Genomic DNA, 14,552 nt, shown 5'->3' with positions numbered 1-14,552 from the left:
TTTCCAATAAAAGTTGAGGGGTTTCAACGCTCTTGTGACAGTTGAAAACCTTAAATTTGGTGTTAAAGTCATGCCTTGACTTACTGAGGCTCAGCGCAACAATACGATTGGTCATTTGGAGGCTGGGGAGTCTCAGTCTGCATTTCCAAGGCAACTGAATGTGTCACAGAGTATCATAGCAAGACTTTGGCATTGCTACCAGCAACAAGGGTCAACACATGATCGCCCCAGGTCAGGTCGACACACCGTGTGACCACGCCTGCTGAGGACAGGTTTATTCGGCTTCAACATTTGCGGAGCAGGTTCACCAAAGCATCCTCCACAACATTGGTAGTATTCAGTCCAGAAGACCCTTGTCAGGAGCTGTCCTTACAGGTCAACATCTGCTACAAAGGTGGAGAACTGTTATCTTCAGTGATGAGTCATGTTACATGCTGCGACGTCCCGACGGAAGAGCACATGTACATCAAAGTCGTAACGAAAGCTAGGCTGAAAATTGTGTACAGGAAGTGCACAGATTTGGTGATGACAGTGTCATGCATCGGGATGGCATCTCCTACAGTGGCATTACAAACCTCATTCAGGTCCAGGGCAATTTCACAGTTCGACGTTATCGTGATGAAATCAACAGGCCTCATGTCCTTTTTTTTCATTTATCAGCATGATAACGTTCGGCCGCATACAGCAAGAATAACCAGGGATTTCCTAGCCCAGAACAACGTTACGGTTCTTGATATCACCGGATCACAATCACCGGATCTTAACCCTATTGAACATCTGTGGGACACATTGGATCGTCGTGTGCGACAGCGTGACCCTCAGCCACAGAAATTACCTGTTCAGTTTGTGGCCTTGAGCGAAGAGCACCAACTCATTCCCAGGCACTTCATCCAGAATCTACTCCAGTCTATGGGACACCGATGCCAAACAACCATTGATGCTAATGGTGACCACACAAGATACTGACTGCTCTGCGACCTTGACCTTGGAACACTTGTCATTTGTGACGAACAGTTTTTTCCAGCATTGGACTGTTAATGTGCATTCAGGTTTTCTACCCTATATTACTGATAAACTATAAACTGATAGCAATTTTTTATTGGTATATTTTATGAATACACACCTTCCTTGTTTTGTATTAACGAAGTTTTGACATTAATTCTAATATCGTTGTCAAGCAAGTAATACATGGGAAGTAATTTGGGGTTGATATACATACATAAGGTGTATGGACAACAGATGAGGGATGGGGAAAATGAGTTGTTTATACAATAGATTATATAAGGTTTATGTAGGTAGATAGCAGAAGATGTAGAGGGTTGTATAAACAAGGTCCCGTCTTTGTTCTCTTCTACTATTCCATTAAAGTTGATTAGCAGTCAATAGGGAATGGTGTATATTGTTGTTGGCATAGGTGATGAGATACTGTTAGGAAGCCAGTGGAGTTGTGATGGACACCTGGGTAAGGTTACATGAAAATTAACTGAGCAAGTAGTGGTAGGCCTTGGGAATGAAACATCCTTCATCTCTGTTGATGGGTGGGAAAATCTTCACTCTATGTTTTGGTTTTTTTTCTCCTCTCGACGAGCTTGGTGGTGTTGTGGTTTGGGTCAGCTATGGAGGACTTAAATCTTTGTTTCTCACTGCATGAGGCCTGGTGTTCTTTAACCCTAATGATGGCTGGTCTTGAGGATTCACCATTGAAGGATTCACCGCAGTCGCATTCTGTCTGGTAGACGACACCTGCGAGATCTGGCTCCTGTCTGTCTGACAACACGGAAGGTTTGATGGAAAAGTTGGTTAGAGCATAGACCGATCCTATTTCTCGACAACAGTTTGACAACTCTGAAATTGGTGTTGGCGGGGAGTTGTTGGAATGTTCACACTTTCAAACTCGAGTTTGACAACACGGAAGGTTTGATGGAAAGGTGGTTAAAACAAAGACCGATCTTAGACAACTCTGAAATTGGTGTTGGTGGAGAGTTGTTGGAATGTTCACACTTTCAAACTCGAGTTTTTTGACAACATGTGTTGTCACACTTTAGTTGTCGTGTCAAAGTCGCTTGAGACAGACTAAGAACAACAACTGGTCTCATTGCGATACGGCTACTTGCAATGTAAAACAAGAACTGTCTCTTTGCTCACTGTGGGTACATGGATACATAAGGCAGTTGTGGTTGAAAATCATAAGTTTTATTACATATATTTTCCTCATTTGGATTTACTGTTTGAATTAATAGTAAATAACATACATCACCCTGGGCATTTGAAGGAAGTGTATTGATCGTCGATTTCTGTCGATGACTATATGTTAATAGCCGATCGTTGTTAAAGCTCAGATGCATAATCTGCATTTCTTGTTGCGATTTAAAATCTGGAAATTATTTTCTGCAACGTAATATGTGAATATAAATTGTTTGGAGGGAAACATGTTTGTATCCCACCACCACCACACCACCCATACATCAATATAGTTAAATGCCTTGAGATAAGATCCAAACACACGACATGCTTGATCTATTACAATCTAGACTTCTCCAAGGGCAAGGGATGGGTGTTAACGATATCTCTGTATAAATCCTCTTTGAACGCCCTAAGGGTGTCTCTGTCGTATTTCTGTTTTGATGTGTATTGATTGGCTAGTGCCCTTGCAGACGACATTAGGTCTTCCTGTGAAGATGTCAAATCGACAATCCCATAATCCTTTGCTTCTTCCGCTGTGTACCTCTTTCCTAATACAGCAAGATCGAGGGCAGCCCTACCCGATAATTTGGCTCTGGAAAGAAAAGGAATAATGGATGATGATACATACTCTGGTACGATACCTCAGAGAGAAGACACGTGACTTTGGCTCTTTAAACACGAGCGTTAGTGAGATCATAGTTTCCTCCCACATCCCACATTCTCAAACTCACTACATCGGACATTAAATACAAAAGAGAATGCTTTTGGGACCAACTTTACAATGTTTGCCACCTGTAATTAAGAATCATATAATCATATAAAATATCTACGTTTTGTCAAAACAGGTCTAACAATAGACAGGTGCATGGATCTGCCGGATCGACCACAATGCGTGCCACTGATTGGAAGTAGTTCGGGTCAGGAAGTATACTAGCCACATAACGAAACTATGCATTGTCAAAATATGATCCCAGTTGATAATGACGATAACAATGTTAAAGAAACATACAGTGGAAGCTGTCAACATCGACATCTGTCCAATCCGGCATAAAATCTCAGTCCCGTCTGTGGCTTGAACATTTACCATCAGATCTACGATCCGGCTCGTTGTCTAAAGTGGATTATTTTTTCAGTCCCGATCAGTGCCGGTTTAGACAGCTTCCACTGTGTAAACTTTAATGAAGAGATCATGAGACCACAACAAGTCGGGAGAATTTCAATTGGAAAGCCAATCACAACGACGCCACGAGTCCACAAGCGGGACAGGGGTCAAACGACCACAAGCTCAATAACGGGATTGTGCACCTTCGGCATTGACAGCAGTGCATCGGCGATGCATAGAGCCTATCAAACGTGCAAGGAAGGCTTGTGGGATGTCACGCCACATTCTCTCAAGTCCTGTTGCAAGGTCAAGGACGTCATGTGGCGGATGAAGAAGACGGCGTAGACGTCGATCCATCTCGTCCCAAACATGCTCTATCAGGGACAGATCCGGTGAATTGGCAAGTCGTCGCCATCGCCATTGAACGATCGCAAGGGGAGGTTGAGCTTTCCAAAGTGGCGGTATTGTGTGGCATTCATTTGCTCTGTTTCTCTTTCTCGGAGAGCACTTGTAACAACGTATCGCACGTGTCAACGACCAAACCACTGACATCACGGAACGTGGCACGTGCATGCATGTTGGATACATGTCACTTATCTCTGAGTTTAAACCCTTATGTGTCTACACAGGTTGGGTAAATTTAGATTTGAACTTTTTGTATGCAGTTTCTTTATGTGCCTAGTTCCTGTATAAATTGCCACTTCCCTACTCTTAAATAAGAGCTGTATTTCAAGCACTAACGCGTATTCACTTACCTGATCACTGGCATATATGAACCAAGTGGTGCATTTATGAAAACCTCGTTAAGTGAGATCCAGCCTCTTTTTGTACGCATGACCCGGAAGTCCTGGTGTAACGCCAACAGGGCTCCGCCAGCAAAGGCGTGACCTTCATGGAAACATTGTCTTCAGTATGTAAATATTCACTTGGGCGCTTTGAATCATCATCATCATCATCAAATATATGCTATGTAATGCAGTTTCCATCGATACAATACACTAGAATCAAAATCCACTAAACAGTATACCGAGTCTACTCATGCTAATGAATGGGTTAATTCCAAGCACGAGAATAATGGATGAGTGCCCTTTGAAAATCTGGGTTAGAATTGATCTGCAATCCACGTTTCTTGTAAGATGCGACTAAATGGGTCGAGTGGTCAGGTTCGCTTAATATGTAAATGCACGACATAGTTTCCCCATTGCGTTGAATGATGCTCATGCTGTGAATCATTTGATTGTTAAACATATCCAACCTGCCGTCATACGGCTTAAGGATTGCTCAGTACGGCATTAAATAAACAAACATTACGAATATACTGGCTATACAATGATAAAACAAGAAGACAAAGTCATCAATATCCCCCGTAATGGCAAAATATCCTTCATGAATATGTCTACAAGTTATGATTATGGCAAATGGTTTGGTGTGTATATAGAAAGTGGAAGGAGGATAATGAAAGGCTTCAAAAGTTCTGGTCCTGAAAGGAGCATTAGCACCAATTGCAGTCAAAGTCCAACTTGCTGCCATGGAACCCCCAAAATAATTTAATCAGTATTCAAAACGTACCATAGCAGTACACCGCTAGACCAACCTATGTGCCAAATTTGGCGAAGAAATAGTGAACAGTTTTACAGTTCTAATCCGGAAAGGAGCACTACCACCAATTTCAGTTGAAGTCAAAATCGTTGCCATGGAAACGCAAAACATATTTTATTCAGAATACCCAAACTACCTAAAACCACCTCTACACTACCAGACCTATCTACGATCCAAGTGTGGTGAAGAAATAGTGAACGGCTTTAAAGTTCTACTCTGGAACAGAGCACTACACCAATGTCAGTCGAAGTCAAACTTGTTGCCAGGGAAATGCCAAAACTTATTCCTTTGAGAAATCCAAAAATAACAAAATTCACCAGATCAAGCTATGTACCAAGTAGGGTGGAGAAATAGTTAACGTTTTTAGAGTTCTACTCCGGAAAAGAAAACTACCAAATGTGCTCAGACGGACACACGGACGAAGTTCATTTTAAATTTAATTTCTCTCTTTCCCACCCCAATGTGTCAATCAAATCTGGGAGTTTGACAAGCAAGGGTTGTGAAGACCAATTGCAACACGGATATTCACGGGTCAGTTTACGTTTTACATGGGATGAATGTTGACAAAGAAGACTGAGACAAATGCTCACCGTTAATAGCTGCGACAGTAACCACTGGGAACGTCAACAGACGCCGACACAGTTCACCGAAGGCGGTTTCCTTTGACTTCAGAAAGTCCAAGTTCAGGCCATTGCTGTAAAACTTTCCTTCCGCCGTAGTTATCAAGGCCCAACACCCGGGATTCCTATGCATGAAACAATAAATCTATGTGTATTATTCATGAACACGTTTGTGCATCGTTCCACATCCGTATTCCGGTTGGGAGTGTAAATGTCAGAATCCTATACTTGTAAGAGGCTTCAAAACAGAAACAGCGTTGTAGTCGAGTAGTTGAAGTGATCGCTCGTCATGCTGAAGGTCTAGGTTCGATTCCATGATTACTTTGTGTGAAGACCATTTCTGGTCCCCCAAAGTGATATTGACTCATGAAGGTCCGAGGTAGAATAGGCCTTCAGCAGCCCATGCTTGCCATAAAAGGCGACTATGCTTGTCGTAATAGGCGAATAACGGGATCGGGTGGTCCGGCTCGCTGATTTGGTTGAGAAATGCGCAAATCGATGCTCATGCCATTGATCACTGGATCGGTCCAGACCACCGCCATATTCCTTGAATATCATCTATCTCAAGATAGCTGGGAATATGATAAAAGCGACTTAAAGACCACATCGTTACCCGTTGAGAAATGCTCATGATATCAGTTACGGGTTTGTCTGGTTTGCACTGGATTATTTTCAGATCACTGTCACATACACAGACTCTTGCTGAGAAAAGATGGCGCTCACAATACAAATCCAAATACTAAAGGGGGTTTAGGGTGCACACATTTAGACCATATATATTCACTCTTTTAAGAACTGCATCCAATTATACTCTGTAAGTTCAAGACTATACACATCGGAGCTGACCACCTGATCCCCACTGAGATCTCTGATCCAGAATCACGGTTGACCAACCCGATCCCTAATGAGAACTCCCGTTCCTGAATCCCAATACACCGAGGCTGGCCACCCGAACCCCACTGATATCTCCTCTAACCCAGAATCAGACCACACCAGCTAGGTCTGACCACCCGATCCCCAATGAGATCTCCCAGACTCTGATTCAGATCCCCACTGAGACCTCTGATCTTGAATCCCAACACACCGGGGCTGATCACCTGATCCCCACTGACATCTCCTCCGACCCAAAATCCCGGCCCAGTCACCGGGGCTGAGCACCCAATCTCCAATGAGATCTCCTCTGACCCAGAATCCCAGCCCTGTCATCGGGGCTAACCAACCGACCTCCATTGTTAATAAAGCATTTGACCGTTTTGTGAAAACACCAATCATGACTTGTATACCAATGTATACTAGATATTTTTCGAGTGATGTTGGATGAGGCGACAAAAATATCACGTGATATCTGTCCCATTTCTCAATGGGTTCATAATGCTAAAAATAGCAACAGCGGTACTTCGATGTTTGACCATAGGAAGTGTGTTCACTTCAGGTGTAATACCTTTCTACTGCATCCAGCGCCTTGTTAAAAGCTTCTACGAAAGTTCGGTCAATTCTGTTTTCGCCATTTCGCATTCGTAAAATAGCGATGTTGTCATCTGTGAAGGTTAGCTCTATGCCCGCGTTGAAGGTATGCGCCATTTTTTCCCAGCATTGTACTTGTTTTGTATTGTACACTGACAGCGGTCGTACCAGATTCGGGGCCAACTTGTAGGACTATACGCGAATTACGACAACCATATTTGACCTGGTTACTTCCATCCTTCTTTCCTTCCTTCCTTACAACCACTACTCTGACCTCTTTCACTCGACCTCTCCCCCTCAGAAACGTAAGCTTTATCCATAAATGCGTGTACATTTTCAGAGAGGGTGGAAATGATATGGCTGGCTTGAACGTTCGATGTGTACGATGTTACAGATTGCATATTAACTGATTGTGTTCTGAAACAAAAACAAAACACAATGTATGTTTATTCAGCTGTGCAAAAGTGCAGATATACTACTGCTTATAAGTAAAACTAAACTGCACGACAAACACCACACGTTTCAGTGAGTGAGTGAATGAGTTGAGTTTTACACCACACCCTGCAATATTCCAGCTATATGGCGGCGGTCTGTAAGTAATCGAATCTGGACTAGACAATCTAGTTGTAAGTCCTGGTGAGTTTCTCCGATTGCGTAATAACTGCGTCTCACTATGAAAGGGGAAGTGTACCTATTGTACCTCCAGTCATAGATGACACAACACAAAGGGAGAGTAATAACATGTATTAGAACAAAAGGCTTGGCTCGGATTTGCAAATTCTGACTGCAGAGTCCAGGTGAAACCTACAACACAATCCACAATTTCAGAGGACTTGTTGTCACCTAGACAGTACAGGTAGGAAGAGCTCTTGCACAAAAACAGTTATACAGAGTGATGTAAAGAGTGTACATAGGATCCCCACCTGAGGTGGGGTGAAAGTAACATGCACAGGACCAACGGGAAGGATAAAAGTATACATACATATGCACAATATGCATGCCGAACACATTTGTGATATATATAAACCGCTTTTAATTTGTACATCATCAGCACGTGCTGTCTCACGGTATTTTTCGCCTTAAAATAAAACAGATGAATTCAGGATAATGATCAGAGTTTGCTAGTGTTCCAAGGTTTTTTCAGATGCAGAGTGACTTGACAGTCAAACTGCACCTGCTTATATACCGGAGGAACGCGTAACAGTTGTAAATTGTTGTCACCATTATCCCTTTGTTATTTCATGAGGAATGTCGAGGAGAGTCAAACACTACCAAAGATGTGTGCTGCTCGGTGGAGAGGTCAGTGCATGATAATGATCGCCACTAATTTCCTTCAGATGACACAGTGATACTTTAATTGAGCGCAGTGGAAAACAATGGAAACCTAACACCTGGACAATGGTACAGCCACTTCTTAATGTAGCATAAAATGGCTGAAAAGTTCTGCTGTTAAAGGCAACAAGTATTAAACAAAATGGAATTTTGAATTTAGCAATGAGCTAGAGTAATTTTGACAAGCAGATCAAATGAGCAAGTTACAATTCTAAACGCACAAAGTACTTTGCTAAAAATAATTTCCTGAGGGAAGTACTTTACAATGAGTACATGTCATTTGTTCTTGCCATCGAGTGCACATTTGGACAGTCACAGATGAGTGACATTTTGCCAGTTTGGCACAGCAAGAACAATTGGTAACAGTAACCCCAAGACTTGTTCTAAATTTTCATTTATCAGAATTAAATGATAATGTATTAATTTGAAAACCGCTCACAATTACTTTCCTTGCTAACAACATAACTATACATTGGAACCTAATACAGAAGACCTAGTAGCAATTTGGAGGTAAACCTGGATTCTTACCTACAACACAATCCACAAGATCAGAGGGCTTGTCGTCACCTAGACAGTACAGGCAGAAAGAGGAAGATTTCGATCTTGGGGGTCCCACGCTCCCTCTCGCCCCTGTCACGCGACAACATACCCCCTGGGGATTGGCTGAAAAAAACTGTTGCTATGGGACCCATGGCACCAGTGGCGTGAGTCCCCAAACCTTCTCAGATATTTGGTAAAGAGAGGGATATTGGGTTACTAGTGAAAGGGCCAGAGACAAATTATCCAGTTTTTACATAGTGATCAACAACATGAGCATCGATTTGCGCAAAAGGGAACCGATGACATGTGTCAACCAAGTCAGCGAGCCTGACCACCCGTTAGTCGCCTCTTACGACAAGCATAGTCACCTTTTATGGCAAGCATGGGTTGCTGAAGGCCTATTCTACCCAGGACCTTCACGGGTCCCATACGTTTCAGAACAGGATGAGATGGACCATGTCTGTAGAATGCAACATTGAATGAACCTGTAGGCTGAATGAGTGAGTGAGCGAGTGAGCCACACCGAACAGTTTGGTCCAAGGATTATCAGGGACATAGTGATGTCGTCAAACACTTACATAATGATTCTCCCAGATCTAACAATTCATCTCGACAAGAAGTCAAAAGACGAAAAGTCCCATCACTTCAGTAGTCTACACTAGGATGTTTGAAAAGATGACGGGTCTGTTGATGACGCAGCCACTATCCCAATAGTTACTGGGAGCGAAAGCAATGACTGAGGCTGCGTTCGTTATTTGAATGAGATTAGACACGGACAAGCCCATGATGGGGACACGATGCTGTATGCATCATGTTGATGAGAGGCTACTCGTGTCGGTCCAAACCTCACCATCTGGAGTGGAAGCCTGTTATACACTGGGGATGTGATACAGATGATATACTGCTGATGAAATGGAACCTATGGTGCTCCATACCATAAATTCTACACAAGGTACTCGATCTTTCAGTATGTCCAGATCAAGAGCTACACGTACACACTGAGGACATGATACGGTAGTTATTCTAGTCAAGGTACTCTCGTTGCAGAGCCTAAGTACATCTACATGTACATGTTTAACTTTATGGATACTCCTGCTCGTATCTATCCAGAAAGTTTCCTCACGACATACAAGCTTGTTAAGCAATGAATGGAAACGAGCTGACGGTCTTTTGATTTCACTGCCATGGTTGAGCATGTGATTGCTCGCTACTACTTGTCTTGTGACAACATGAACGTAACTGACTTGAAAAACTTCACCGGTGAGCAAACATTGCAAAATGATCCCGAGAGGTTGGAGAATGTCTGGCTGACGTGCTTGAATGAGAGTGACTTAAATAACCAGTGATAACTGCATGTGACTTGAAATACCTTTAATGAGGAAATGAGCTGTATTGGTGTAATATGTAGTGTCAACGCTTCGGCTATTTTTACATACTAGTAATTTGCTGACGAACAGATTCAGTGGATGTCAGTGTTACAGAAATCAGTGCTCATTCATCAATTAATATTATGAGAAATGTCTACATTGTTTTTGCATTCTGTATCATTATGATGAATGCTAACCTGAGGACAATAAAGATGGCCACAGATTTTGGTTTATTAAGTTCTCAATTGTAGACATGTTCAGACTTATGTGCGTCATTATAATAATGCGAGAAGAGTGCAGACGCATTTGTCTTAATAAAATGCTCAACAGTAGACACATTAGTACATTGAAGGGATATTTCAAAAGCATTTAGATTCTTTGTCAGCCCAGTCCAAGAACCCCGGAGAGTATTCTCTCACAACCTAGAGCAAGGTCGTCTGCCACTGTATGGCAAATAGGTGGCGCTTCTTCAAAACACCGCCTGTACACTTCCTCGACGGTGTTGGTGTCGACGACAAACGTCCAGCATCACCTTGAGGATCGTCTCTGTTACTTGCCGGTCCATGCTCCCTCTCTGATTCCTGATTTTCGAGTGTCTTGAAAGCCGTCAGGCTGTCCACACAGAGAAGGTCGTCCTGCAGCTCTGAGCTCACTTGACGCAGCTCGGATACGAAGAGTGGTTAGTCAAAACGGTCGCCATTATGTGCCACGAGGCACACTGGCTTCGGCAGGCGACCGAGAAAGCTTGACATTACCTGAACCATATCTTGTCGAAAGGTTTCTGGTCAGCCAAGGTTTCATTATCCAGACCTGGAAGCATAATAAGACTGGTGTTATATCTGTTGTTAGACCAACAATTCTCTGAATTGAACCAGTCTAAGCAAATATAGTCTGAGTGTATTTCGTTACACTTCACCACTGAGTCTTACAAAACCTAGTAGAAGGTCGCGTCAAGTAACCTTTGAGCGACCAATGACCGTCCAATAGATTTAACCAACCGTTAAAAAGATTTAACCAATCAGACAACGGTTACTATTTAGGGATCGGAGGGACTTTCCAAATATTCAGGTCACTGACACAGATCTCTCCACAAACAAAAAATCCGCATACAGCACGGTTATTTGACCTGCAGTATATACGCTATGGGGTTTCTGTTGACATGGTTACCATTAGATAATATTTCCGCAAGATGACATCCTTGAATATTGCCATAAACACTATTTTCAGCGACTGTTTACTTACCGTTGTCATGGTTGTACGTACGCCCTGTGTATCACCCGGAAGGGAGCGTACGTTAAATAGCATTCGGAATCGTTCGGTTACGAACCTTTCCGAGATAAAAAGTTCAGAAGATATGTGCGAATGTGCATTTTCGCGATTTGGTCAGCTGTGTTCTGATTGCTCAATCTCAAAGGTTACCTGACGCGATCTTCCATAAGGTTTTGTTAGACTCAGTAGTGGAGTGTAACGAAAAGTACTGAGGGTAAGTTTATTTAGACTGTGAATTGAACATATTTTACTGAAAAAGGTCATAGTAAAAACAAATATAATGAAATAGAGCCCTGAGACTTTCTCCATTTTCAGAAGCTAAGGGAATCTAGACTTGCCACATTTGCTAGACTTCCATGGTCTTTCTTGTATATATTTGCATCAGGGTCTGTACGACAGACTAAGCTGTTCTCGTTCTCAGTACTGTCAGCACTATAATAGGTAATGGGGTCTGTGATCCACTAACGGGTACCGTGAGGGTGGGAGTAGGTGTGGGTAGTCGTGGTGTTCTAGGTATTCCGTCTCTCTCAAAAAATGTTAACATATAACCAGCCCTGTATTAAATATAGGAAATTGAGAATGATGTGGTGTTAAAAGGAAGTAATTAATGAATTACTTGTAGTGAGGTAAACTTAAACTTGTGTAAAAACAAATCTAATAAAACCATGACGAGGTGGACACTGTTAATTCATTTAGTGTTACTGCCATCAGAAAAGAACAACATTGTTCATTGGCTGAAAGCATTCTCTAGACCAGTCACATTTAGTGTTACTGCCATCAGAAAAGAACGACATTGTTCATTGGCTGAAAGCATTCTCTAGACCAGTCACATTAAACAAATGGGTAGGTTGATCTGTGATCATGGGCTATACAGACATCATCTATTTAACACAACTGTAAATCATTTTCGAAATATTTCCGGTAGTCAGTGACATGGTCAAATATATACCCTTGGAAAATGTACTGGCGCATAGGGCCGGCTCTAAAATGAAGTTATAAGGCTGATATTCGTTCCAGAAGACCTTGGTGAGGACCTTACACGTCAAAATCAGCAACAATGCAGACAGTGGTGTCGCCAACGTCTCCCATGGCCATTGCAAAGGTGGAGAACTGTTATCTTCAGTGATGAGTCATGTTACATGCTGCGACGGCCCGACGGAAGAGTACGTGTACATCAACGTCGTAACGAAAGCTAGGCTGAAAATTGTGTACAGGAAGTGGACAGACTTGGTGGTGACAGTGCCATGCTTTGAATCGCATCTCATACAGTGGCAGGACAAACCTCATTCAGGTACAGGGCAATTTCACAGCTCGACGTTACTGTGATGAAATCATCAGGCCTCATGTCCTTCTTTTCATGAACCGCCAGAACGTCATGTTTCAGTATGATAACGTTTGGCTGCATACAGCAAGAATAACCAGGGGTTTCCTTGCCCAGAACAACGTTCAGGTTCTTGACTCCCCGTCAGGATCACCGGATGTTAACCATATTGAACATCTGTGGGACAAATTGGATCGTCGTGTGCGACAGCGTGACCCTCAGCCACAAACATTACCTGTTCTGTTTGTGGCCTTGAGGGAAGACTACCAACTCATTCCCTAGCACTTCATCCAGAATCTAGTCCAGTCTATGGGACGCCGATGCCAAGCAACCATTGATGCTTATGGTGGCCACACAAGATACTGACAGGTCTGCGACCAACGACCTTGGAACATTTGTGACAAAAACACAGATTGTAATATCGTTGTCAAGCAAGTAATACATGGGAAGTAATTTGGGGTTGATATACATACATGAGGTGTTTGGACAACAGATGAGTGATGGGGAAAATGAGCTGTTTATACAATAGATTATATTAGGTTTATGTAGGCAGATAGCAGAAGATGTAGATGGTTGTATAAACAAGGACCCGTCTCACCTACTATTCCATCAAAGTTGATTAGCAGTCAATAGGGAATGGTGTATATTGTTGTTGGCATAGATGAGAAGGTACCGTTAGGAAGCCAGTGGAGTTGTGATGGACACCTGGGTAAGGATACATGAAAATTAATTCAGTAAGTAGTGATAGGCCTTGGGAATGAAATATCCTTCATCTCTGTTGATGGACGGGCTAATCATCTTCATATGGGCAGATTCAAGCAGTTATCGGGTTTTCAGTCTTGTTCCTGTCTATGAGCTTGGTGGTGTTCCATCTGGTGTTGTGGTTTGGATTGGTCACCTATGGCGGATTTAGAGTATATGGTTCTCGCTGAATGAGGCCTGGTGTCTTTAACCCTAGTGGTGGCTGGTCTTGAGGATTCATCATTGCAGGATTCACCGCAGTCGCATTCTGTCTGGTAGACGACAAATGCGAGATCTGGCGTCGTTGCTGGTCGTTTGCAGTTGGTCGTTCTGAACAACACGAGTTTGACAACACTTCACACGCCAAAATCGATTTTGACAACAAGGAAGGTTTGATAGAAAAGTTGGTTAAAACAAAGACCGATCCTATTTCTCGACAACAGTTTGACAACTCTGAAATTGGTGTTGGTGGAGAATTGTTGGAATGTTCACACTTTCAAACTCGAGTATTTTTTACAACATGTGTTGTCACACTTTAGTTTGTCGTGTGAAAGCCGCTTGAGACAGAATAAGAACAACAACCGGATTCCTGACCATATATCCTTCTGGGGGAAAATGCATGCACATTTTATGTGCACATTTTATCGTCGGGTACAGAAGACAGATAGACTTGGTCTCATTGCGATACGGCTACTTGCAATGTAAAACAAGAACTGTCTCTTTGCTCACTGTGGGTACATGGATACATAAGGCAGTTGTGGTTCAAAATCATAAATTTTATTACATATATTTTCCTCATTTGGAGTTACTGTTTGAATTAATAGTAAATAACAATAGTAAATAACATACATCACATTGGATATTGGAAGGAAGTGTATTGATCGTCGATTTCTGTCGATGACTATATGTTAATAGCCGATCGTTGTTAAAGCTCAGATGCATAATCTGCATTTCTTGTTGCGATTTAAAATCTGGAAATTATTTTCTGCAAGGTAAAATTTGAATACAAAATG

General features: G+C 42.4%; 1 protein-coding gene across 1 annotated transcript; it reads right to left on the bottom strand.

Moving 5' to 3' along the window:
• Positions 1-2,520: 2,520 nt before the first annotated feature.
• Positions 2,521-12,822, bottom strand: LOC137258728 (uncharacterized). The gene is made up of 5 exons (XM_067796421.1): positions 12,760-12,822; positions 6,947-7,161; positions 5,476-5,630; positions 4,042-4,174; positions 2,521-2,776 (listed from the first exon to the last, which is right to left on the bottom strand). Exons 1-5 carry the CDS (start codon positions 12,820-12,822, stop codon positions 2,521-2,523), a joined length of 822 nt encoding a protein of 273 aa, XP_067652522.1.
• Positions 12,823-14,552: the final 1,730 nt, after the last annotated feature.

This window comes from Haliotis asinina, chromosome 12 (assembly GCF_037392515.1).
Source record: "Haliotis asinina isolate JCU_RB_2024 chromosome 12, JCU_Hal_asi_v2, whole genome shotgun sequence".
Taxonomy (NCBI): domain Eukaryota; kingdom Metazoa; phylum Mollusca; class Gastropoda; order Lepetellida; family Haliotidae; genus Haliotis; species Haliotis asinina.
The sequence above is the reverse complement of the archived record's forward strand: the minus strand, read 5'-3'. Positions and strand labels throughout refer to the sequence as shown.